At 34.3% G+C, this 27,495-nt stretch overlaps 2 protein-coding genes and 1 pseudogene across 3 annotated transcripts; all 3 read right to left on the bottom strand.

The window, feature by feature from the left end:
• Positions 1-319: 319 nt before the first annotated feature.
• LOC127905524 (uncharacterized) lies at positions 320-6,926 on the bottom strand. The gene is made up of 4 exons (XM_052454372.1): positions 5,816-6,926; positions 5,547-5,695; positions 4,731-5,300; positions 320-556 (listed from the first exon to the last, which is right to left on the bottom strand). The coding sequence occupies exons 1-4, from the start codon at positions 6,924-6,926 to the stop codon at positions 320-322; spliced, it is 2,067 nt and encodes a 688-aa protein (XP_052310332.1).
• Positions 6,927-12,673: 5,747 nt separating this feature from the next.
• Positions 12,674-18,653, bottom strand: LOC7490164 (protein trichome birefringence-like 14). 2 transcript variants are annotated; one of them, XM_024605902.2, is made up of 6 exons: positions 18,374-18,653; positions 17,755-17,800; positions 17,500-17,658; positions 15,761-15,964; positions 14,104-14,299; positions 12,674-13,989 (listed from the first exon to the last, which is right to left on the bottom strand). In XM_024605902.2, the coding sequence occupies exons 3-6, from the start codon at positions 17,654-17,656 to the stop codon at positions 13,161-13,163; spliced, it is 1,386 nt and encodes a 461-aa protein (XP_024461670.2). In that variant the 5' UTR covers positions 17,657-17,658; positions 17,755-17,800; positions 18,374-18,653; the 3' UTR covers positions 12,674-13,160. The 2 variants fall into 2 exon arrangements, with proteins under 2 accessions (XP_024461670.2, XP_002310522.4); XM_002310486.4 differs by having other exon boundaries at positions 17,500-17,800; positions 18,374-18,652.
• A 2,767-nt stretch (positions 18,654-21,420) lies between these two features.
• Positions 21,421-22,490, bottom strand: LOC18100915 (protein trichome birefringence-like 14; annotated as a pseudogene).
• Positions 22,491-27,495: the final 5,005 nt, after the last annotated feature.

Genomic DNA, 27,495 nt, shown 5'->3' with positions numbered 1-27,495 from the left:
GTGACAGAAATCTTGTGAGGCAATAGAATTTCATCTACATATGTTAACAAAAGAAATACCGAAGATTAAGAACATGCACTAATTATGTAGAAAAAATGCATAACGCTTTCAAACGTCAAAACAGAACTTTCCTCTCATAACTTCCGAGCTCTAGCACTCATTTAAAAATAATTCTACTTGTTCATCAGCTGCACTATCTTGTCATCTCTCAATCTGCAACAAAACTTTGCACACGAGAATAACAAGTTTGCATCATGATGAAACTGTGTGTTCGTGTGTGTGATGCGGGAACAAGTGTAAGCAACTGCAAACCATCTAGCTAGCTTAGCTCGGATGGATGACCACACTTGCCCAAAAGAAACTTCAGGGAATTTTGGCTCCCAAGCTTGATGTTCCTCATGAAGCAAGCAAGTATTCGGCGCTTTATTTGTCCTCTAACGGGAGGAAGCAACCTCTGGTTCCTACGATTTTTCTTGCCTGCAGCTTCAAGCTTATTTGATCCTAGAGCCATTGTTGCACCCACCTTCTTGTTCACCAGATAATAAACTTCTGGAAACTAAAGCAAGGAATCAAAGAGGGAAGTGGGGGGAAACTGCGAGGTACCAGAGGCAACGATGGAGATACCTTCAAGTTTGTTTAATTTTTAAAATTGTCAGCATGGGGTTGCTTTATATAAGTAGCGTGGAGTTACTATTTCCACGCGTCTTCAATTTCTCGTTTCCGAAGGGAGTCTCTTTCTTTCTTTCTGGATCCATTAAATATAGTTTCCCAGCATTAATTTCAAGCGAAGTTCATTGAACAATGTTACTGTTCAAATTTCAATTCTCTCATCAAAACTTAATTACCAGGAGTATATTTTCGTGTTTGTTTAGCTGCACAAAATTGAAGTATTAATAAGGTCGGGTTCACACGAGAAAGAGAAGGTTGAAAAAAAGAGAGAAGAATAGTAGATGAGTGTTAGGGTTGTTCGTTTTGTAAAAAATATTTATTAATAAAAAATATTTAACATATAATAAACTATTTGATTCGCGCTCCATTACAGGATATATAAGTACCTTTTTTTCATTAAAAAATTGAATATGCAAATTTTTTAGACATGGATTTTTACATAAAAAATTTTAAATGTAAACCAAAAAACATGTATCTAATTAAATAAATTAATAGTTATATATGTAAACAAATAAATAAAATATAAATGATAACTAAAAATAAATTTTAAAAAATCTAAAAACAAATGTAGATTACGATATTTGATCTTTCAACACAAGTATTTTACCTGATTGTGTTTGATGTATAGTTTTAAAATCCAACCCGGCAAGTCAACCCGGGAGTTGGAACTGAGTTGAGTTTATAAAAAAATAAAAGCAACTAAAAACTCGGTTGATCCAGCAAGACCACTAAAGTTAAGTGGACACGTGCAGCCTCCTCCATGACTTGATAATGGTTTTTTTTTTTTTTTTTTTTTGCGACGACAGAATTGTCTCATTGGACTCTTTCTCCAAAGGCAACGTGTGTCAACGTCATACTCCCAACATGGCTATGATAACCTTTTTTTTTTTTTTTTTTCCCGTTCTTTCTCCGTCCCTTGTTTTGAGATTCATGCAACAACAGGGAAAAAATTATGGTCTTCCACAGTAATTTGTGTGTATATGCGCATAATGCTTTCTACTATAGAAAAGACCCTTTAATTTTAGTCTTTGCCAGGATAAGCACATGGAACTAAAATAACAAAATTTGGCATAATATTTTAATCTAAATGATAACATACGGTGATATTGTATTTTTTATTTTAATTTAAATATAAAAAAATAGATCATTGTAACAAAGTCTTAAAATGACAAACAAAAAAAGCAATAAATAACCAAAGAAAAATAAAAGAAAAAAAATACCTAGAAGTTATGGCTAAACCTATTGAACCTAAGGTCCGAGTCGTAGATTCAACCAGATCTAATAATATTTTTTAAAAAATTATTTTATATCTAAATATAAAATAAAAAAATTGTTATAAAAAAAGCATAGAAAAGACATGTGAGTCTTTAAAAAAAGAGCTAGAGCCCCCGCTCAAGCCCAAGCGCTTGAGCCTAATATATTTTTTAATTTTTTTAAATAATTAAATAACATATTGTTTGTTTGCTCAAATTATAGCCATTATATGATGGCTAGAAAATCGGGGTAAAAAGTTTTTTACCCTAAAAATTTATTTTTAACTCATTTTAACTCCTAAAAAAACACCTTAAGAATATTTAGAAACTAATTTATCAACCTAAGAAACCCGAAAAATATTCTAAAAATATAAAATCAAACTGGGCTAGATTTTTCTTCTTTGACTTGGATCTACTTTTTAGACAATATTAAAATTTCTAACAACTACCATCTTTTCATCAAATGAATTTCGTGGGTATTAAAATCAACTTTTTAAGTGATTAAAAGGGATAAAAATAGTAACTTTCTCTCTCTACACCCAAATTTCAGCGATGCTCTTTCTCTACTCTTACATGCAAAAGACCGAAGAATAATAGAAACAAAGCTTTAATGGGTACTTATAAAATGTATAACCACACTAGGCTTGACTTGAAGCTGTCTCCTTGTGTGCTGGTTGTCTGAATATGTCCATCCAATTACAGCTCGGAGGTGTAAACTTAGATGGCCGGTGAGGTTTTTTTGAAAGTTAGTACTTAAATGAGTGTTGAAGAGGTTACAAGAGAAAAGTCTGATTCATGAACTAAAAAAACACTGTTTAAATATCGGCAGGGCGTGAGACATGACGAGTGATCAACATTTACTTACATTATTCACTGGCGAGATTGAAGTATTGCTAACGTAAGACCAACTCTTCCTCTCTCTTTCCTCAGGATGCCAGAGGTGCTCTTTATAGTCAATGACAAATAAATATTCTTAATTGTTAAAACACAGTAATTACTGCAAGGGAGGTGTTTATGTAATGTAAGAAAGCAACTTTTACCCCGACGACGAGGAGAGTTCCAAAATCAGCTTTCCTTCAAGTTAGACTTCACACTTTAAAATCTTTTATAAAATAAACTATCAATATTCAGAGTAGCCTGTATCTTATTATTTATTTTCATCCTCCAATATGTTTTTTTTCAATTACAGCTTTCTATGCCTAATTTAATGATTAATTTACTAAACTTTATTAAGAAACAAATTCAACAAAAAAAAAAGAGTAAAATCTAAAACAAAACGAAATCTCATAGCTAATCTCAAATTCATTATAAAAAGTTCTATTTACGTCCAACTGCTTTCTTTCTTCTTACTCTATAATCCTTGGAAATTGAATTAAATTACCAAATGAGTAAAAAGTTATAAAAAGTTTTATTTTTGTTTCCACAATGAGCATAGGTATTTTACATTTAATTAAATTACCAAATGTAGATTGTAATGTTTTTAAAATAAAATAAAGTAAAAAAAACTCTAAAACAGTTAGGGTAATTTTTCATTTAATAGACATCAATTATTTATTATTTATTATTTATAAAAACCCATATTTTACTGCTAATTAATTGACATATCAATTTGTATAAAATTCTAGTATGAAAAATATATTTATATATTATTTTCCTTATCAAAAATAGAAAAAACAAAAACAATTACACAATTCATCCACCGTAATGTGTGAGAGGATGAACAATGCAATCTTCCACATGAAAAAAATCAACGCCCTATAGTTTTCTACTTAATTATATACTAATTAAGTTGGGCAGGGTTTCAATAAAAAATAGAAGGATAATTGACCTGGAATATCTCGGTCAAAAACTCAAGTTGACTCGTGACTCAGTCAACTCAAAAAAAACCTAGTCAAAACTCATTAATTTTTTTTAATTTTTTTAAAATGATGTTATTTTTGCTTTTTTATAAAATAAAAAAATCTGGGTTGATCGGGAATCACTCGAGTTAACTCATCTAACATGAAACCTAGAAATTATCTCGGGTTGATCCTAAATTGGGTTTAAAAACTATGATTTTATAATATTTTAAATTGTGAAATAAAATTTCATATTACAATATATTAGAAATTAATTAGCTAGTTTAGGCCCATAAAGTCACTTAATAAGGTGGGAAGACCCTAGGGGGACAAATCCATAATAATAATAAGGAGGAGGAGGAGGTAAGACCCTAGGGGGACTAGTCTTTTTTTATATATAATCATCGAGAGTATATTGAGAAGGCCATAAAGCGAATAGCCAAAAAGAAATACAAGAGATAAAAAAAAAAAAAAAAAACTGATCTACTACAGCAAACAACAAGAAGACTACCTAAGATTTCTTATTACACCATAATTTGATGCCATCAGAAGATCTTAAGAGGTCATTTCCTGTATAATTGAAGTTTGAATCTTGAGAACGCAACCAAATAGCAACCCGATGAAGGATGGTGGAGAAACAATCAAACAAGTTTATAGTTCCCTCCTCAAAAACAATTTTGTTCCTCAGCAACCATATACCCCAAATAGTACTACTTGAAATTAATCTCCAAGCTGATCTTTGGAATTTGCCATATACCATTTCGGGCCACTGCAGAAGCAGCAAGTCAATTGTTCTCGGTAAACAACATTGGATACCCCACCAATCCAAAACTTTCATCCAAACACTCCTAGAAAAGTTACAATGTATAAAAAGATGCTCTGAGGTTTCCAAATTTGAGCTGCAAAAGACACATGAAGCTTGTGTGGCAGACAAAACAGTCCGTTGATGGAGAAAAGCTCTTGTACTAACTTTGTCCTGTACTGCCAACCAGAGAAACACCTGAACTTTTGGAGGGGCCCCTTTAATCCAAACATTGGCTTCAAAGACTCTATCAGTCGCAGAGGAAGTATTGTTAATTAGGGTGCAACACGATTTAACTGAGAAGCTTCCATCAGAATTGCATAACCATATAAGTTTGTCATTTTTTCCTTGTCGAATTATCGTTGGCTCCAGCATTGAGAGCAAATGATGGTATTGTTGCTCTTCATAAGATAAGAGCTTCCTACGCCAAACCAAATTCCATCGCCATTGATCATTCACCCATTGACCCATCTCATTAACCAAACCATTCCGAAAAGTAGAAATTTGGTAAAGCTTAGGGAAAATGCTACGTAAAGCATTTGATCCTATCCACACGTTAGACCAGAAAAGGATGGAGGATCCATCTCCAATCTTGAATTTAATGTTTTCACGCAATACTAAGCCGATGACACTGTTTGGATCCAAGATTGACAAAACGTCTTTCCAAAATGGGGAAATATGACCATGCAATTTTGGGATTCCATTCTTGAAAGTTGGGGAGTAAAAATGGGTTGTTACCTGTTTCCATAAGGCATGGTCTGGTAAGTTTAGCCTCCATATCCATTTGAAAAGCATGGATATATTTTTTGACATTAAAGAACCCAACCCGAGGCCTCCTTCTTTTCTAGCTTTCACAACAATACGCCACTGTACCTTACAGATTTTTTTTTGCTTTGCCACTCCAGACCACAAGAATCTTCGTTGAATAGATGTTAGTAAATTACAGACACCTTTCGGCATAAGAAAAGAAGACATATAATATACTGGCAATGAACTCAAGACACTTTTGATTAGGCAGATACGTCCTGCCATACTAAGCATACGACCTCTCCACATGCTCAACTTTCGTCTGAAATTCTCAATAATAGGCTTCCATGTAGACAATCTTTTAGGATTGGATCCTAAAGGCATGCCTAGATAAGAGCAAGGCAAGAAATCAAATCTGCAAAAGACTGAATATGTCATACTAGCACAAGTATCTTCCCCAACATTTATGCCAATTAAAGAGCTTTTATGGAAGTTAATGTGCAAACCTGAACAAATAGCGAACCACAACAGGATCCTTTTAACTGTTTTGACCATATGAAGATTAGCAGGCACGAAGATTAAAGTGTCGTCTGCATATTGTAGGTGACTGAGGCAAAAGCTATCTCCAAAAGGGATACATTTGAAAAGATCATTTGAAGCTGCTCTTTGAAACAAAACAGATAATCCCTCTGCTGCTATTAGAAAAAGGAATGGAGAAAGGGGGTCACCTTGGCGAATCCCACGGCCCATCAAGAATTCCTTAGAAGGAGATCCATTAATCAGCACTGATAATTTTGCGGTGGAGATGCAAGTGTTGATCCAATTAATCCATTTTTCACCAAAACCCATATGCCTCATAACCTGCTCTAAATAATCCCACTGCACACTATCGAAAGCTTTGTGAAAATCCACCTTAAAGATAAGGCTCGGCACTCTGTGTCTTTTCAAGGAATGAACTGCTTCATTGGCAACCAAAAACCCATCAATTATTTTCCTCCCTGCCAAGAAAGCTGTTTGATTCTCACTGATAAGGTCATGCATAACCGCTTTCAGACGGCTAGAAAGAACCTTAGCCATTATCTTGTAAATGCCATGAATCAAACTAAGAGGCCTGAAGTCTTTGAAGCCAACTAGGGAAGCTATCTTTGGAATTAGATGAACATAAGCATGATTGACTCCTTTTGGAAGCCTACCTGTTTTGAAGAAATTCTTGGCCAGGTCTAACAGATCATCTGCAATGAAATTCCAAGCAAGACTGTAGAATTTGAAATTGAAACCATCTGGACCCGGACTCTTGCTCCCATCACAATCCCAAACACTCTGCTTTAATTCTTCCAAAGTGATATCTCGCTCCAAGCTAGCTGAAGAAGAAGACGAGAGTGTTTTAAAACCAACAGGCCCTAAACCAATTCGGAATCTATCAGGACTTCTGAATAAGTTGGAGAAGAAGTTAACTGCCGCATCTTTTATGACCGGTAAACCTTCAACAACAGAACCATTATGAACCACTTTCAAGAGATGGTTTTTAGCCCTCCTGAAGTTAGCAACTAGATGGAAGAAACGCGTGTTGCGATCGCCCAGGCGACACCAAATTTGGCGAGACTTTTGACGCCACATGCTTTCTATATGCAGGTTATATTGCCACTGATTCTTGATCAATGAATCAAGCGAGTTCTGCTCTGCAAGTAGATAATTGCCCATACTCTGATTTCTTTTCTATAGCTGAAATATTGCTTTGGATCAATGACAAAGCAGTCTCCTGATGCCCAAAACCAACCCTATTCCACTGTCTGAGCCGAGTTGCCATAAAGCTGAGCTTCTTAATGAGCTTGAACTGACCTGAAAATTCATTGCAAGCTTCATCCCATATACCCTTTACGATATCTTTAAAATTTGGATGATGGAGCCAACAATCCATGAATTTGAAAGGAATCCAACCTTTTTCTGCAGGTGAAACCCCTAGGATTAAAGGGCAATGATCAGAGAACCCTCTTGGAAGCCGTCGAAGAGACAAAAGGGGGAATTGCAAATGACAACAAGGACTAGAAAAAATACGGTCTAGTTTACTCATGGATCCCCCACGAAACCAGGTGTACAGACCCTCTGACATGTTGTACTCGATTAGGTTGCAATCATCAATAAAAAGTCTAAAAGCCGTTGAACCCACCTTGTTAATGAAGCCACTGCTTCTGTCACTTCGCAACATAGTTTCATTGAAGTCACCTGCTAAAAACCAAGGACACTCAAAAGCAGCCTTCAGAATACGAAGGTCCTTCCAAAGAAGAAGTCTGTCAGCTTGATTGCAAGGGGCATAAACACCTACCACCGCCCCTGAGAAGCCTGTCAAGACATTCTGCCCAAATAACTCGATCCAACCATGACCATACTCCACTGATGATACCGCAAACTTAGAGTTATCCCACATAGCCAGAATGCCCCCTTTAGTACCTTCAGCCTCATTACCAAACCAAGAAACATTATTGACGCTCCATAATTGAAAAACAATCTGTCTGAGTAACTTTGTAACTTAGTTTCAAACAAAAAACAAACTTCTATATCAAAATCCCTGATTAACTTTGAAACCGTCCTCTTCTTTCTAGCTAACCCCAAACCACAAGAATTCCATGAAAGAATCTGCATAAGAAAAGAGATTTAAAATCCTTACAGAACAAAGAGGAACATCTGCTCACTGGGATGCTTCCCAATCAGCCTTCTCTTTACGCCTTTGCTGATTTATATAGGATGTGAAGTCCTCTAAATTGTGAGATTTTTCAATCTGCAAAACCTCTCCTATTTCCAGCATTAAACAAACCTCATCACCCTCAGAAGATTTATTGTTTTCGTCATGAGCTAGCAAGTTCCTCCTGTTACACCTCTGTATTGTTGAGTCCTCAGTATCCATCTCACTCGTATTAACTGTTTCATTCAAACTTCCATCAGCTGTAATCATCTTTGTACGTTGCAACTTCCTTCTTGTTTTTGCAGATAGAGCAATTGCACTCTCTTTTGTGTTTGCATCAGAGTGTAAAATAACTGGGTGATTCATGTGCTGCGGTTTCCAGAATTACTATGGCCTGAGGATTGTATCTTGATTGAAGGGCTAAATCATTGTTTGATCCAAATGAAATAGAGAGAACGTCAGATGGGCTTTGAGATCCACTGCCTATAAACTGGGCTTGCAATCTGGGCCAATACAAGGGAGTCAAGGTCCAAGGCAGCTGTAGGGTTTCTAGCATCTTCTCTCAAAATAGGAGTGCCCTGTCCCGTATATACGGTAAGAGCATTGGAAATGGGACTACTTTTTATATAGCTGCTGTCAGAAAAAGAAAGATTATATGCCATAATTTCTGGAAATCTCTCTAAAGATGAGGCAACATGTTGATCTTGCACCACATCCAGATGAAGAGCATTAAATATGATAAGAGAGCTATCGTCAGAAGTTGATAGCTTGTCTCCATCCTGTGCCAGATCTGAATTTTCCCACCCGCTGCTGCCGCCCCCAAGAGTCCTGGTGACTGATGGAGCCACATCTGCTCTGTCCTCATCTGTGTCTACGCCATCACCCACATCAACCGAGTCTTCCTCGTCATCCTCATCCCCTTGCTCTAGGGATGTCTGAAAGTCATCCATGGTGTATGAAATTGAGCCAGCAATTGGGTAATGTAACTGGTCCATCTCCTCTATCTTAACCTGATATGTTTGATTTTTGAGTTGCAAAACAATCACCTTTATTCACCTTATCCAGTTGTGTACCAATGAGGATCCGTAACTGTGATAGTTCAAAATGTTTGAGAGTAGTTTTATCATAACCTATCATCTGACCAGATCTTTCTAAAATCTTTGTGAGGCATCTGCAATTCCACCCTATAATGGGTAGATTTGTTATTGTTATCCAGGCCATCCGATTCAAAGTTGTGTCAGTCTCAACCCAGGGGCGAACTTCCTCAAAAAATACATCCCAACATTTATTATTCTTCCTCCATGATTCCATTAATATGTCTCTATTATCAAAAATCACAAGGACCTGAGATACCCCAAGAAAGCGAAGTCCAACAAAATCTATATCATGTTGGATCAGTCCAAAACTTATAGAAGAGTAATTGGATCCTTTTTTTATTTTTCCCAGAAGACATCTCTTTAGCCAAGCATAATCCTCTTCTTCAATATCAATGGAGAGTTTTTCAAAGTAATCCTTTGGTCCAGAAGCCACAGGCAGAAGTATTTGTTCCACTTTTCCTTCACTGAGTACCTCTTTGTAACTTATTTCATCTCTTTCACTAATAGGCACTCTTATAGTTGTTTTGGGTTTTGATCTATCAGGAGCTTTGTTCTCTCTTGGAATCTTTTTATAGTGTCTGGCGAAATTGGCCTTTAGTTGGTGATATTCAAACCAAATGTCATTCACACTCTCTAGCAAAACTTTATCAGAAAAGTTTGATGCTATTGTTACAAAACCAAAAAGACTCCCTGATTTGTTGACACGCCTGGATACATAGAGTTTGAGTACAGAGCCAAACTTGCTAAAAGAAGCCTTTATGCGATGGTAATCAGCCCATATTGGGAAACCTTCAAAGTAAATTTGTGGCACTGAAATGTTAAAGGAGTGGTTATTCTGGGTTTTTGGGCTAGGAAAATTGTGAATGTGTTTAGGGGGTGGTTGTTGTTTTGGGTCAAGGTGGAGGTGGCTATTGGAAAGGGATTTTTGATTGATTGTTGATTCGTGGGATTTTAGAAACCTAACCTGCGTTAAGGAGGCTGTATTTTGGATGTTTTGGTGATGGTTTGTGGGTTGTTTAGTGATTGAGTGGGTGGTGTTAGCTTTGAGGGTTTGAAGTTTCGGATTGGAAGCCATGACAGATTCTGGGCAGAGCTTCAAACAACAATTACTCACCAACAATTCAACAAATAACAAATCGCAACGGTGAAACGGTAAAAACACATCTTATGCAGAACATATCCAAATATCAGCTCAAGTTAACGGTTGAATCTCCCTAAATCGGAGTTAGACCAAAACTGACCTGAGATTGATGGACCACTGATTAGCGTGCATAATTGATAAGTAAGTTTAGACTCCATAATTTCCAAATTGAAGAGTAGGCCGCAAGAAAACAAGTTATTGTCAATGCAGTGGTTCATGTATTGATGTCATGCTTAGAATTTAGATGGAAAACAAATGATTTGACTACGAAAAAACTAGTATAAAGTCATCCTTAACATTAGGGGAATAAAAAAAGGACATCATACGAAAAAAGTATAAATTCTAGAATTAATATAATTTCCTTAAAATAATGAATTGCTGTCGGGCATTCAGGAACATATATAAATACAAGGAGAAGAGTAATAAAAATCAACAGAACTCAAGTGGGGTGACAAATCATATAGATGTTTCTTGTTCAATGCATTGCTCCTGTCTTGACTTTGGCTGGCAAACTCGGTCTCCTGCTCTTTTATTGACAGAAGACTTGGAGATTCTCTCGAACAAAAATGGAAAATGATATGGTGGGGGCGTTGTACAAACTCGTTCCTTTTGTATTGATTGAGTTCATCTATTTTTATTTTATTTTTTTATTTTTTTCTGTGAACATCTCTTCGTTGTGTGCAGGTGTACAAATCCTCAAGAAATTAAATGGATTGAAAATCTGGGAATGGAGCAAGGTTATCTTCATTGTCTAGTCCTCTCATGCTTTCTGAGCCTCTCATGAATCTCGCATCCAAGAAATCATGCTCTCTTAACCAAAACCAAGTTTCATCAAAGCATGAAATCGATCGAGCTTCGAAAGGTCAAGTACGTGGGAAGGTCTATACGTACTTCTGCTAAATTATATGCCTTTCCCATTACGCGCTTGGTAGGCTAGAATCAATACTCTATTTACATGCAGATTATCTAGCCATCTTCTTTCACTTCAAATTAATTAACAAGTTTGACGAATATAGCATGGCTTCGCAAAATCACAAGAGTCGTTAGTGTAGCAAAAGAGAAAATGGAGTGAAGGATGATGAGAAGAAGGGTTTCGAGTTCAATGCACCAGTCATTTTCCGTTGACTTTAATTACTTATAGCCTTTGAAGTATCTAGCAAGCAAGTTCAATGTACAAATATTGCTTTCTATAGCTATTAAAATGAGTCACTTTTTCATACCATCTGTCAACATTTTCCAGTTCATAACCCTTCAACGCTAAAATCTATAAAAGAATCCAAGGAAAACACGCCTGATGCTAGCTAGGTCCAAGAGAATTGGTCCATGCGTCTGGAACAAAACAAGAGCCAAAACATGCTTGGTTCTTTTTCTTTTTTTTTAAGAAATAGATGAGCTTAATTTTTTAATTAATCGGACGACGCAGCGTCCTCCTAGTTCAAATTCCGGCTGGAAAGTCGAGTTTTGGGGTCCATTTGGAGAAAAATATATACTCTGTTCATCGACTGGTAATCTTTCTTCTCCCACAAAGGGCAGAAAAATGAAGCTTCGGCTTGTAAGTTTGACCAAGGGCAGCGTTCGATCGCTTCGCTATCTTCCTTTATGATAATAAAACGTGAGACATTGTAAGAAGACAAGAAAGTTGTCTATTTGTTTGTTAAGTCAAATTACATCGTTGTTTTTTTTTATATTAAATGTATTTAATTTTAAATTATTTATTGAATTAATTTGTTTTTTTATTAATATTTAATTTTTATATTAGAGTTCATACTCATTCTTTTAATTATGATATATTTAGTCTTGAATATTTTATTGAATTAATTTGTCTTTAAATTTTATCTCTTAATATTTTATTTTTATATCAAATATAATTCTCATTATTTTTATTGTTATTTGTAGTTATTCTTATTCTTTTCTTGATTGAAATTATTTTTTAATTTTATCTTTTATGATACGGTTTTAACAACTTTACTTGGGTTTTTTAGTGCTTTGTTTTTTAGTATTTTTTATTTATTTACTTTTTAATTTTATTCTTTTATATTTTAATTATAAAAATTAACTATCGTTATTTTTTTATTTTTAAAAATACAATAACAACACTTTGAACATTATTTTTTTACTTTACAAAAAAATTCATTTTACCAACGGTGAAATACATGTCATCTATCCATTACAAAAACATGTATTATTACTAATTTAATTGCTATGAATTCAAAACAATAACCACAACTAAAATCTGCAATTTTTTTATAATAAAATTTCTCACTACTTTTCAAATGAAGAACATGAGCAATACAATGAGATAACAATAATATTCTATAATGAAATTATCACAAAAACAAAATATTAAAATCACTTGCAAATTATTATTTTGATTTTTTATGAAAAATATTTGTTTTTTTAAGTGAAAAAATACTTTTAAGGTTTTCCACAAATGAAAAGGAACATGTTAAGAATTATTCTCTGTTACTTGACACATCTAATTCAGATTTAAAAATTGTTGAACAGAATTCAATAAACATGTTTAATATAAGGATACCTGCGATACCAATTGCTATAAATGGTGAAAGGGAAGAAGGAATTCAATTTACACAAAAAGTCTCGCAGGTCCGTATGATAACTTGCATAACTACTACAGCTACATGGTTGACGCACAAATTGGGAGGCTGAATAAATCTTTTCCTGTATTGACAATCGTGAATTTACATGCAACATCCGTCGGAACATTGTTAAGCTCCAGAACTTAGGGTTGAAAACTATTTCTTCGAGCTTTGCCAGGCTTATCTAGCAGCTGCTGTGTTGATTCACCTGTCCTCTTCTAATCAATAAGATAGTTGTCACAAAATCGCCGTGTCAAAAAAAATGTATTAGATCATAAAAAGTCTCTTATTGTTCTCTGCATTTGTCCATCTTTGTCTTAATTGGAGTGGCTGTGTCTATATCTGTGCAACAAGAAGTTCATTCCATGTGTCTGGAATGCCAGGCAAGCACCAATGCAAGCAATCATTTACGCCTGCTGTTGCCTTAACACTATACCTTGAGATGTGACCTTCGTCTCTTAGATCAGAGAGAGCAGTGATATCCAGAAGAGTGATGTTTGTACCTTTAACAGCAGCCGCAATAACTGGATCACTTGATTCATCCTGTGAGACTTCGCTCCCTCCAGTAAAGGGAGTGGTGTTGTCACAATTACCCCCGGTGTTCCAGTCTCCGTTGCGGAAATGCCTTGGTGAGATGGTCCTGAAGAATGCCCTAAGTCGGGGATGAGAAGGGAGTTGTGAATCAAGCCACCTGGCAACACTATGCACTGTAAGATTCTTGGCATTCCCAACTGCCATGAGTCGTCTATCTTTAAGGGGTTTCCCGTTTACATACATCACCCAATGGTTCGCTGTAATCTTCCCTCTGTTCCAATGATGTCCTGTATTAAGAACTAACACATCAAACTGATGGAGGAATTGCCTCATGAAGGCTGGCACGCGATCCAAATGCATAGCAACATCTGTGGCTTTGTCAGTGATGTTCAAAGGTTCTAAGTCAGCAAGGGTTGATGACCAGTAATACAAAATGGTGGTATTGGTGTTTGAAAACCGATAAGCCCAGCCATTAGGACGAATGGCTCCACGAGGTTTAAAAAGACCATATTCTTTGCCCACATCTTCAACATCTGCCCTCCATTCTCCACCAGTGGCCATGCACATCAAAGATTGGAATTGTTGCCTACCTAATGAATCTCCTATAAATGCAATTGTTTTGTCCTGCATCCTGGAATGCAATAATAATCAGGGAACTGAACAAAAGACGTCTTTGTTTGGTGGTTTGGAGAACAAGAGCATATGTTGTCCTTTCAGAATCAAAAAAAGAAAAAATGAAACTGACCTTCTCAAGAAAGCAGATTTCTCAAACTCCAGGATTTTGCAGTTATCTGGCTGCCAACGATATCCTTCAAAGGAAAAATCTGTTCGCTGGGTTAGTCTACACGCCCACATTTCAGATAACCACTGTTTACATTCAAACCCAGAATACAAAGGCCGCCTGCTTTCTGCAACCCATCTACCCTTGGAATAATTGCAGTCTGCAAAGATGACAGCATCCTTAAAATTCAACCAGACATAAGACTTTGGAGCATGCATAACTTGTAACTGGTGCACAAAGATTAGCAACAGATTTATAGTTTTCATAAACAAATAGGAGACTTAAAACTTCGTGTTAAGTTACCTAGTCAACAGGTGTTGTTTTAAGCTTTCAAATTTTTGTTGCCATTGATTTTTCTATTATCTTTAGCAGGACAAGGTAACTAAATAATGCAGGCCACACATTCAGACTCCTCAAGTAATTACCATTACCCAAACTGTAACGTTCTCAATTTTCAAGTTTACCCTGCCCTGCAATGCTTTTGATTTCTATAATTATTGCTGTAATATAAGGATCTTCCTTGCACTTTAGCAGAACAAGGAAAAGTCTCCTAGTTTAACCCTCATACTAAATTACCTTACTTAGTTATGTGGTAAGCCATGGTGTCCATCATAGTACAAATCTATAACCCATTGACAAGGAAGATAAGTGTGGTTGATCCATATTTCCATTCTTTCCTGTTTTTATTTCAATTTCCTGCCATCATATCTTGGCCTGGCACAATACTAAAGAGGAAAACATGTAATTGTCACTCTAACAACAACAAAAAGCAAAATGAGAGGAGTGAAAAGTATTAAACTCAGGGTGCTGCTTGGATCCCAATGTCCTCCTATCTTAAGCATACTGTGAAACCCAAGTTTGGCTTTGGCTAATTAATGATTATGGCAGCCAAACCCCGGATACATGTGTTTGTGACCCTATAGGTCACTCTGTCTTGGTATCCTCATTTGCTTCTTTGTAATGTAATATTCTTCTGTCAGCAAAAAGAAAAGATTCCACTGTCACAGATTATTGTTCCCATGTTGAATACAATTTTTGTCGTAGGTTGATTATAGCTTATAGCTTGACTATAACCAACAAAGTACAAATGCAAACCATGGTTGTAGCTGGCAAGTGATCATTACAAGAAACCCTGATAGCAAGGACATTGAGGACACAGTAAGTCATGCATTTTCATGTAATGTTCTAGGTCATGAAAACTGAACTAAATATTTGTTACATTGAACATGAAAAAATGCCACAAGCTGTAGACAAGTAGTGTTAATGAAAAGCATGGTAGTTGAGCCAATGAATTTTGACAAAAGGCATCTCTAAGGTTGGTACAACAAAATTCAGAGGAAAGTACAGCCAATAATATAATGAGTTAACTGTGGAACAAAAACAAAGAGCACCACCCTCGTACTATTTAAGAAAGCACCCAAAACGATAAGGAAATGGTCCCCAAAAAAGTTAGGTATATTTCTCATTCTAACTGAGCCAAATCAACAAGTTAAAAAAGCATTTCAATCATCTGTTTAAGTTCCAAAGAACACAAGTACACTCTGATTATAGAATGGAAAGCCCAGAGTTCCTAGAGTTATTATAAATAATGTTCTATGGTTGTAAATGAAAAGGATTCTACCTTCTATCTTAGAAGACGGTGTCCTATCTGCATCCCTATCTTCCAATTGAGGAGCAAATGAGTTGGTAAAATTTGAGGCGTCAAATTCTTTTTCTGGTATTTGTGATTCTCCTGAGCTTGTAGAATCAGAATCTGTTTCCTCAACATGCTTCTTTGGGGTCAAAGAATCAGAAGAGGAGCCTTTGAGGGTATCAACAACAAACTCTGAGCCAAACCAAGAGAAAAGAGAGTAAGTCAGCTGATAACCATGAAATAAAGTTAAGCGACATCATGATTTATTTGGTGTACACAAGAATTTGATGAACACTCATCACAGCAAAAATAAAAATTAACTCAACCAGCAAAATATATAATATAAATAAACTACACTTGGTTTAGAAACCATTCTTCTTATGCCCCAAAACAAAGCTTATCATCTGATCACTTATCTATTCCAATCCCAGCACCAAAGGTAAATACAATAGAATAGGCCTAATACTATTCCAGTCACTTATTTATTCTACTTGGCACCATCCAGTCCAAGGATCTTAATTTTTTTGGAGAAAGAAAGAGATAAAGACAAAGCAAATGGTTAAAAAGGAAGGCAATAAGGCATCCACCTAGATACAGCAATAAAGAAAGAAAAATTTAAGGCAACAGATCTTACAACCCACTGAATATTAGCTAAGGACAGATCTTACAACCCCTTTAAGCATTACCCCATAAGAACTAGAAAAATGTTATCCCATAACAATTGCCTCAATAGAATGATCCTTCAAAAGATCTGGAGCTCTGTTCCATACAGCTGTAAACACAACACACCTCCACAAGGTCTTTCCATCCTTCCTTTCTGAAACAAGGATGATTCCAACAAAAACATTGCACTCTGAAAGCAATAAACATTCTAGAGGCACTTCACTGTTTCAGGAAGTTCTAGGGCAAACATCTTCCAGATTCCAAAAGGCATTGAAAGAGTTTGCCTGACATTAAAATTTTCCGCGGCTAAATTTCACCTCATTTAACTAACTACATCCTCATCCTACCACATAAGTATATCTAGGCCAAAATCCTCCTTGACGCCTGCTTATAAATAATCAAGAAAAGATACTGCAAAAGGGCACTTTCAGGAGTTTTATGGTAATGAACCTTATCCGTAGGTATGGTATGCCACAGTTAACTTGAGTCGTGTCCATATAAATGTAGATGAAATGCGATCTCTGTGAGTTTAAATCATACAGAATGTAAGTGTTCTTACAAATTTGATTAAGGGTTTTGGCAATTTTCTAGCAAGTAAGAAAATGCGGAACGAACCTTACAAGGTTGATTCAGAGAAGAACTTCTCTGGGATGTTAAAGCAAAAACTTTCTATCAAAATCTTTACTCTGTTATATTCTGTTATGTGGTATTTTCAGTTATATAAGCACTTCAGAAAAATGAGAAATACTAGACAGGGACCAAACACAACTAGAGCAATAAGGTCCAAAGTAAACATCCTAGCTACCAACCGTGTACCCTTCAAGATTTTTAGCAGAAAGGAGAGACCAAGTCTACACGCATCTAGAAGTTCTCTGATACCTCATCTTCATTATAGAGTTCCTATCTTCAGAAAAATTCAAAATATAAAGTAATCAAGCAATTACGTTGCAAGGTCATACAATCAGGAATTTAAGCTCTCTCTTTACACATCCTCGCCTACACCACACACACACACAAACAAGTACGTGTATATATCCATGTGAGCAGTGAAATGGGAAGCGAACCTGAAGTATGAAAATTAAACTGCTCTTGCGCTGACCACAAAGTAGTAGCAAAAGGATTCTTTTCCCACGTCCAGAAAAAAAAGGTTGTAAAAGTAAGGAAGAGCAGAGTAGCAGAAAAGTGTCTTCCCCTCAATCTATAAAAAATTGCTCCTTTCATCTCTATTACACAACAAAGGGCAGATTTCAATGCATTACAAGCATTCCATGTGGCAGGTTAAAAATCAGCAACAGCGAATAAGTTCAGGAAAAATCCACCTTAGGATACCCTTACACAGTATATTCGTCCTTCAAGAGGCTTCAGCTGCAAGACAAGAAAAAATAAATAAATAAAGGATGGTTATGGTCATTCGTTCTCCGATGTTGTATGTTTTAGATAGGCCACCTCAAGAGCTACGCCATCGCACACAGTTTTTAGCTATATGACTTTCCACCCGGGTCTTATGAATCAAAAACAAGTTGAGCAAGTACATTTCATTATCTCTTTGCTAAATATCAATTACTTGCTCTAAGATTTGACTATAAATTTTCATAGATCGCCCACTGAAAGACTAAAAACCCAAGCTCATTTACTATCACCAGAAATTTTCAAACTAAAAAAAAAACCATTTGAGTCCAAATAACTACACCTTGATTACCACGTTAATTCCCAAAAAAGAAGTTATGAATCAAGGTCCACAACTCCATTCAACAGGCATTATTAAAAAAACAAAAAAACAAAAACTGAAACTTTACGTGTCTATGTACTGAAAAACGAACGACCCAGAATTCTAATTGTCGAAACAAGAAAACCCAAAAACCTTTGAAGGTAAGATTTGCATTACAGCAAGAAATTGAAGGACAGAAAGCAAATAAAAAAGAAAAAACAAGTACGAACCTGATGATATAATGACAAACGCAGAGAGAGTACAATATTAAAGCCTCCTTCTCCTCTCTTCACTTCTCGTCCTTTCTCTTCTGCAATTGTATTCCTTCTTCCTATAAAAATGGCAAAACTTTTGGCATTCACAGATCTGCCAAACTAAACCTCAAATGCAGAGGGAGAGAAGCCCACAACCAGACACAAAGAAGAGAGAGAGATTATGGTTTTGGCCTAATTATGTTGTGTTAGAAAATTAGGGAGTTTTATGTCATTTTGTGAAACGCGGCGATCTCAGTGACTGTGTGCGCGTGAGTTTTTCTTTAATATAATAAATAATAGGAGGTGAAAGGGAGAGGAAAGGACATGAACGGATTAACAGAGAAAAAGTATGAAGACTCCGAGTTTTTTCCCACGTTAACAAGGTAATAAGAAAATATTTTTCAAACTAATATTGTTAAAAAATAATAATAATCTAGTATAACTAAAGAGGACATGCATGGATTCCATGAGCAACAAATCAATCATGCACAACAACTTCACCGCATGTACTCTATGCACGACCAACGTGATTATCTAATATATCAAGTGGTGGTAAACTATAGCTTTCACATGTATTTTATATTTAATTAAAAGTAAATATGTTATAAATATTACACCTTTAAAAAATGTGTTTTTTCTTTAAGTAAAAAAGAGAGAGGGAGAGAGGGAGAGGAGGGGATTAATCTTTACGAATAAAAATCAAATATGAGATTGATCAAGTGAATTGACATGAAATCCAACTGATTCGAATCCCAGATCATTATGGATTAAATACAAAATAAAAAGGAAAAGAAAAACTTAGCAGACCAGGTTAAAAATACTCGGTCAAAAACTCGAGTAACCTGGTTTCTTTCATTTTGTAAAGATTCGGGTTGAACTCGAGTTAACCAGATTAATCAGATTCTAGTTAAATCCTGAATTAATTGTTAGGTCAATTCCAAGTCAATCTCTTATGTGATTTTTATTCTTTTGTTTCAAAGATTAAATTCTCTTTTTTGTTTTTTTTATACAAAAAAACACATTTTAGAAAAAATATAATATTTATCACATATTCACTTTTAATAAAATACAAAATACATGTGAAAGCTACATTTTACAACCACTAAATACATTTGCCGATTTATTGGTTGTACATGCATGACTGACTTGTTGTGCATGTCCCACAACTTTTACTAAGGGTATGATTAAGAGTGTAGTTGTAATTGTGGTTATTTTTCAAAATGTTTTTCATACTGAAATATATAAAAATAATTTTTTTTATTTTTTAAAAATCATTTTTTAGATCAGCGCATCAAAACGATCCAAAACATAAAAAAAAATTAATTTTTAGCAAAAACAAAATTGAATTTTTAAAAAAAGCAGGTTGGCTCGCGTTTCCAAACGCTACCTAAACATAAAAAAAATTAATTTTTAGTAAAAATAAAATTAATTTTTTAAAAAAAAACGGGTTGGCTCGCGTTTCCAATACGCCGCCTAACTTGTTCTGACTGTTACTTCTTTGACTCTTCTAAATTAAAAAATATTTTTTTAATTATACTAAAAATATTTTTTAATATCATGCTAATATTGAAAAAAAATGGAAAGTCTTCCTACCATAATGGTCTTTTATTTGACATAACGTTTTTTTAATAAATTTCAAGATTAAATAAAGTTTTTGAAAATGATAAAAACTAGTTTTTTTATTTTAAACTTTTTTATTTATAAATTATCAAGTTATTAATATTATCAACACCATATTATCAATATTATTTCCACCAGACTATCATTATCATTATTATGACTAATGTTATGGTTATGCTACAATACTATTATAAATATTGCAACCATTATTTTCATTGTTATTTCTTCATTATCATCTTTTAAATATTAATTATTATCATCATAGTTAACTCCACCATATTAATTACAACCAACATCTTCACCACATTTATTGTAAATCTCGTGTTAAGTACGTAGAGTAATTCCTTACTAGAAATAATAAATTATGAGAAAAGATTTTATGATGATGGTGAGAATTTTCAGTTTATTAGTGTAATAATTCGGAAAAAATAAAAAAATTAAATTGGTACAAAAAAAGTGTCAACTGTCAGGTGTCCGATAGAAATAACGTACGGAACAATTTAAGAGTGGCATTGTTGTAATTTTAAAAATCTCCTCTCCCTTTTAACAAGCCAGCCGACACCATTGAGAGGGAGAAAGAGCCTAAAATTTTTCTTTCTCATAATTGATTTTCTTCATATCCTCTCAAGTTGGATCGAATGGAGAGTATAGAATAGCTAATTCCAACCAAAGAAACTAAACTAAATTAGTCCTTTTAATTGAGGCTGGCATGGAAAAACCTGAAATAATCACCACCCCGCTTAATTAGATAGTTTATACTGGGTTTGTTTTTATATTTTAAAAGTTTTTTTTTTAATTAATAATTTTTAATGTTTTCATATTATTTTACTTAATATCAAAAATATTTTTTTTAAATTAAAAAAATATTATTTTAATGTATTTTTAAACAAAACATATTTTAAAAAGAAATCACTATCATACTGGATCAAAACCTGGACCTTCACCATCCCTACCATCCCTAACTGCGGCAATATTCTTTTAATTAATGATTCACAAAGTGAGATTTGGGCAAGTGATCCAACATAAGGTTTTCATTTAACAAGGTTTTGCATATAGTTTCCTTCTCTTGCCACTTTGTTCAAGGGGTTAACTTACTATGCAAAAGGGTTTTTTTTCTTTTTTAATTTTAGAGTTCAAATCTTAAAATTAATTAACACCTTGAAATATGATTATTATTTTATTTTATTTTGTAAATGCACCAAAATGATATTGAAATACTGTGTCTTTAAAATTATTTTTTTAAAAAAAGGATATTCTCGCCCAAGTTAATTCAAGAATATCCTTATTATATAAAAAATGTATTTGCAATCAGAAGATTCAGTCCATTCATTAGTCTATCACCAAAAAAACAACTTGAACTAGAAGGCTTAATTTTGAACCAGTGAAGAACACTTGGCTCATTGTTAGTGCAATAAGCTATTTTTCACCTTATATACAATGTCCAAGATTTTCACTATCAGACCATTGACAGCACTTCCAACTTCTCCATCACTTGACCCTTCTTGCAAAACTTCGCTCCCTCTAGTCAATGGACAGTGTTCTCAAAGTTTCCATCAGTATTCCATTCTCCATTACTGAAATGTCGCGGAGAAATAGTCCTGAAGAAAACTTTAAGTCGAGGGTGCATGGAAATTTGTGAATCAAGCCACTGAACAATGCTATGAACTGTAAAGTTCTTGGCAACTGGGATTCTTGCTAGATTTCTATCTTCATTAACCTTTCCGTTTATGTAAATCAGCCACCGATTTTTCTTGAACTTTCCTTTGCTCCAATGATTTCCTGTATTGATAACTAAAACATCCAACTGATGGAGGAATTGTCTCATGAAAGCTGGCGGACGGTAAACGCATTGCAATCTTGGAGTCTGGATTCGCCTTATTTAAGGGCTCTAAATCCGAAACGCTTGATGACCAGTAATATAGAATGGTGGTGTTGGTGTTTGTGAACCTGTAAGCAAAGTCATTAAGCCGAGTTGCTTCAGGAAGTTTGATAAGTCCATACGTTCACCAACATTTTCAACTTCAGAACTGTCTTCTCCTCCAGTGGCCATGCACATCAAAGATTGGAATTGCTGCCTTCCTATTGAATCTCCTATGAAAGCAATTGTTTTGTGCTGCATTCTGAAAGGTAACAGACATATTTAGAGAATTGAACATTAGAAGTCGTTTCTAAACAGCCGGCTATTGAAGGGTATAAGTGGATAAATTCAATTGCAAGTATCTGATATCAATGACAAATATTTCAGCAAGTACTTGCTCGAAAACTATGGTTAGGAACTTGTACAAATGCAAAACCGCATATGAACTTGTCCGAGGAAACTGATGGAGAATTTATATCTGATTAAAATAGCCAGACAAGCCTACCTTCTCAAGAAAGCAGTCCGCTCAAAATCTGGCATGGTACAATTTTCTGGCTGCCACCGATATCCCTCATAAGAAATATCCGTTCGGGTTGTCAGTCTACAAGCCCACATTCCTGACAACCAACTTCTGCACTTCTTACCTGAATACAAAGACCACCTGCTGTCCACAACCCATCTACCCTTGGAAAAGTTACAAACTGTGTCAACGAGAAGCATATAAAAAAGATTTCATGGATGGAGCAAACAGGAGAAGCACTTTTGATATGCTTGCAAATTGCAACTGTAACAGGGGAACTTTTGATTACCTTCTGCATTGGAAGGAGCCCATTTAGCCCCAGTGTTTTCATTTATTTGTGGAGGGAAAGAAGTTGAAAATTTAGTTACTTCATGACCAAAACTTTCAAGCTCTTCTTTACTGTTTATGGTATCTGCAAGAAATCCAAGAAAAAAAGCTCCTTACATGTGAAAATAGAATGGCTTGTTTTTCTCCCGTCCGAAGGACAATATATGTAATAATGAGAGTGATTAAACAGAGGAAAAGATGTCTTCCCCTAAACCTACAATAATATCCTCCTTTCCTCATCTTTGCATATACGCTTTGATCAGCATAGATACTCTGCACACAAATAGAACTCCTTCAAGCCTTTAGACAAAGATGATGAACACCTTCAGCAATAATCCATTATAAGCTTTAGGGGTATTGTTCTAGTGTCCCAAGAGGTGTAGCGTGATGATAAAGGGTTTGAGATCTACACAGCAGGTCTCGAGTTCGAGTCAGAGCGTGCACTTCTTGTAAGAGACTGGGACAGCCGGAGTTTTACTCGCTCACCTGGACCCATAAAGTACGCTTTTCGGGAAGTGAGGTTTCCTCGAATCCAAAAAAAAGGTATTGTTCTAGCCTTTGTTTCAGCTATTTGTGCAACAAAAATTCAGAGAGCTTAAACCATTCTCCTATATGCTTAACGAGAGGAAATTAAAGAGGAGGAGGATGCTAATTCTCCTATTTTTAATTAATATAACATGTATGTAAAAAAAAACAGTGGTGTTTGTATCTTAGTTTTAAGCACGCCATTCCATACCAATGAAGAAACATCCAACCACTCGACCACCTGCCTATGATTAGTTTTTCTAGCTCAAAATTTGGTAAAAAAAAAGGAGCAAATGGAAAGGATTGTATGATCAAACGAGTACCGAAATGTTCTATTTTGATGATATTTTTTTTGTTGGTGAAATATTTTGATTAGTAATCGACAACAATTGGCCATTAAATGTTCGAACCATAGGATGAGACAACGTTATTAGGGCTGGGTTGCTTCAACTTCGAGAGTAGAAGGTTTTTCAAGAACAGCCCTCATTTCTAGACATGTAAAGCTTATATGGGCTGGAGCCCTTCTGGACTAAAAGCATAAACAAGAGAGAATCAATGGGCTTTTCCTTTTCCTCGAACAACTCTCATTTCTAGATATCTCCTAGACTCCTACTATCAAGCATTACATTACAGGAAAACTAAAACTTAAAACTGCAGGAGGAATTGCTGTACATCTCCTCGATAAACACTGTGATTACAGTAATATTCTGCAGTAATTTTTTTTTATCCTTCAATTTTTTATATATTTGGTGCTTCGATTTCTTTTTTTTTAATTCGGCTCTTTGACATTGCAATTATATGAATATGGGCTGGGCTTTACGGGTTGTTTTGTCATCTACGATTAAGGACCTCGAGGTGTCAGGAAAATATTTCAAGGCTGGGTTGGATGGTTAAGGAAACTATTTTTGTCTTTTTTAATTTTTTGGTGCCCATTCTTCTTTTTCTAATTTGATTCTCCCAGGTTTTTCTTTTAACCGAATTAATTATTTATTTTGATTACCTAGATATAAAAGTCTTTAATGACAAGGGAAAGGTTTGATGCTATGCTCAATTTATAAAAATATGTTTGATTTTTGTTGATTTAGAACAATTAAAGATTCAAGAACTAAATTGGATTAAAAAAAAATGAGGTTGTAGTTGACAAGCAATGTAGGTTTGGTTGGCATGTGCATTTCACATGCCAGAGAGTGAGGGAGGGCGCAACGCTTTAGCGGCATTTGATGCTTCCACCAGTGCCCAAATTCAACCTTTTATGGTATCTTTCAATATAGCGTGTCGTTCTCTTCCACGTGGGGCATTCATAATGGTCTATCGCTGACCATCTTTTCTTTTTTATTTTCATCTTTTTTCTTTCTTTGCCCTGAAATTCGCACTAGCCATTTCAATATTCAAAGTTGTTCCCTAATTGTATTTTCATTTGGAATCTAGTTTTTATTCTTTTGATTGCTAATTTTTTTTTATTAATCCTTTTCTAAAATTAAAATTATTTTCAATTTCATCATTTAATTAAAAAATAGTAGATTGTCCTTTTATTTTTTATTTTTAAATTTGGTTCTCACTCTTTTAATTGGGGTTTTATCCTTTTGTGAAATTTTGTTTTTCAATTGCATCCTTCAATTCAAAGATGTAAAATATCGTCTTATTTGTTTTAGTATCTAATTTGATCCTCATTCTTTTTATTACTATTTTTTATTTTATATTCTTTTGTAAAATTAATTTTTTTTTCAATTTCATCAACTAGCATAGGTGTTGTTGGAAATTGGCCTTCATGTTTTTTCTCAATGGGGTGATTTTGGTTTCGTGAACCAAGTTGCGGATTCAAAAACTTAACCTGCGTTAACATTGTTCCTTTTTTTTAGATTTTTTTTCACTTATTTTTTTTATTTTATCCTTCCACATTGTATTTTTTTTAACTTGTGTTTTGTTTTAATTGGGCTTCATGATTTTCTTCCATTTTATTTCTTTTCGATTTCATTTCTTTTTGGTTAGCCTGACCACATCATCTATGTTGGAGGTCTAATAGGTTAGTTTGGGTTGATTCGAGTTTTTTTTTTTGTTATTTTTGAAAAAAAATTATTTCACCCTTCAACATTTGATATTTGTGTTTTTTCTTGGTTTTCCTTCTATCAGACTATCTCATTCGCATAATCCAAGTCGTTGAGTTTGGCGAGCTTGCGGATTTGGTGGTGTTTCTTCTTTTGTTCTTTTGTTAGTTGATTTTTTTCTTTTCGATTCCATTCTTCATCATTGGAATTATTAAAAATTTAGCTTCGTTACTTTTTTATTTTTTTTATTGGTTTTTCCCGGTATCATGATCTGAGCTGCAAATTTGGCATGCTCGCTCAGGTTTACTCGAGTTGTTATTTATTTTTATTTTTATTTTTATTCTTATTGGGATTTGAGCTTCATCGCCTTTTTCATTTTTTTTGTTCAAGTTCTCATGAATTTTTTTTTTGTTTTGTTCAATCCATTTACTGTCTGTGGCTGTATTTTTATTATCTAATTAAATCTTACCAGCTTATTTGGCTTGGTTATGTTTATGCCCTGATTTGTTTTTGTTCTTTACAACTCACTTGCATTGCCTTTTTTATTAATATTTTTAATTTCAAAAAAATATTTATTCTTGTTTTATATCATTCATTTAATAAAAATCAAAAGCAATTAGAACACATTCTCAAAATAGTTTTTTGGACAATTCAAAATAAGAAAAGAAAAGGAAAAAAAAAGAGAGAAAAAAGTCACTTGACGTCAAACCAAACCTAACTACTATACATGCATCACCCAAAGAGAAAGAAGACACCGAGACACATCAAATGATGTGACAAAAGCTTGATTTCAACAATCAGCATCAACCTCACGCACCACACGAAGACAGTGGAGCGACTAACACATGTTAGACACGCATCAACATCTTATATATATATATGTGCACAAAATAAAAAATGTTCTTATAACCAAACAACAATAACAAAAAAAAACCCTTATAAAATTATAATCAAGCCCTTGACAATGCTACCTCGAAACAAATCAAAAATAACAAATTAATCGTGTGCAAAGATCATCTTATCTTTCTAGCAAAACTTTAAAAATTAATGGATAAACGGTAAAAGGACAATTTTACTATAACTCTAGACACTTTTGACTGTGGATAGATTACAATTAAAAAAAAAAACCTATATGATATAGTATTTTACTTAATAATGAATATAATAAATTAGTTGGATCAAATTGTATATATAACATATAAAACGATTTGTAAGGGTTTTAATCCATTGATTTCCCATGCATATCCTTTTCATTTTGTCAATGTTCAGAGAATTTTAATATTGTGTAAATTATTATTTTTTAAAGTATTTTTTATTTAGTAATATATTAAATAAATAATTTTTTAAAAAAATATTTTTAAAGCAAAAAAACACCGTCATTCACGTGGTATCTACTTACGCTACGCCACAGCATGATCGGTCCCAAGAAATCCATGTGAAGACGTGACAGGGCTCTGGATCTCCTTATTAAAAAAAAGTAAAAAACTAGTGCTACTTCTAGGACGCAAGGCAGAGAGTGAGATCCAGTGACCTCCACGTTTGGGTTCTTCTTCTGTACTTATTCAGAGTATTCTAGTTCTCATGTGCACGGTCTAGTGGGACCGGATATGGATCGTGGGTCCCTGTGCCGTCATTTGTCGGCAATGGATCTAAACTATATGTTCATTTTTACTTTCTCCCATAGGACAACGCCCACGCAATGCATAAATTTTCTATGTTATTAGAGTGATTAATAAAATATACATGAATGGGTGAGGCTGTTTTTTTTTTAAAAATAAAATTATCCATAATTTTTTTATTTAAAATTTTTATAATCCAGTTTCATAAAATAAAATTTTAAATTGCAATAGAAAAATAAAATTAAAAAACAAATGACTACAATGTAAAACACAGATAAAAATAATGGTTAATTTCAAACTTTTTATAATTTTTATTTTAATTTAAAAATTCATTTTTTTTATTTTCCTGTCACTAAGTTTGAGAAAAAAAGAAAAAGCTCATTGTAAATTGACAAATAAATTTTTTTTATTGTTTCTAACTATAAAGAAATTATTTTTTAAAAAAAGAATATTTAGATGATGATGTATTAGCTCAGTTTTGATCAACCTGCGTTAACTCGCCAAACTCATGATTTAGGTTGTGAACTTCAATGAGTTCAGTAATATTTTTTAATTTTAATTAAATGATAAGAAAATAAAGGCCA

Source organism: Populus trichocarpa, chromosome 7, assembly GCF_000002775.5.
Source record: "Populus trichocarpa isolate Nisqually-1 chromosome 7, P.trichocarpa_v4.1, whole genome shotgun sequence".
NCBI lineage: Eukaryota > Viridiplantae > Streptophyta > Magnoliopsida > Malpighiales > Salicaceae > Populus > Populus trichocarpa.
Note: the sequence above shows the minus strand (reverse complement) of the source record. Positions and strands in the feature narration are given on the sequence as shown.

Bases quoted from the DNA above. Each gene is read 5' to 3' on its own strand.
- LOC127905524 (XM_052454372.1), bottom strand. From the start codon at position 6,926: ATGTGGCGTCAAAAGTCTCGCCAAATTTGGTGTCGCCTGGGCGATCGC. The intron at 5,696-5,815 runs GTTTGCACATTA...GCTCTTATCTAG, and splicing joins GTGGTTCGCTATTTGTTCAG to GCATGCCTTTAGGATCCAAT. The intron at 5,301-5,546 runs GTATATTATATG...TTATGGAAACAG, and splicing joins GTGTCTTGAGTTCATTGCCA to GTAACAACCCATTTTTACTC.
- LOC7490164 (XM_024605902.2), bottom strand. From the start codon at position 17,656: ATGAAAGGAGCAATTTTTTATAGATTGAGGGGAAGACACTTTTCTGCT. The intron at 15,965-17,499 runs GTTCGCTTCCCA...GGTTTGGCTCAG, and splicing joins GTTTAATTTTCATACTTCAG to AGTTTGTTGTTGATACCCTC. The intron at 14,300-15,760 runs GTAGAATCCTTT...TCATCTTTGCAG, and splicing joins ACCGTCTTCTAAGATAGAAG to ACTGCAATTATTCCAAGGGT.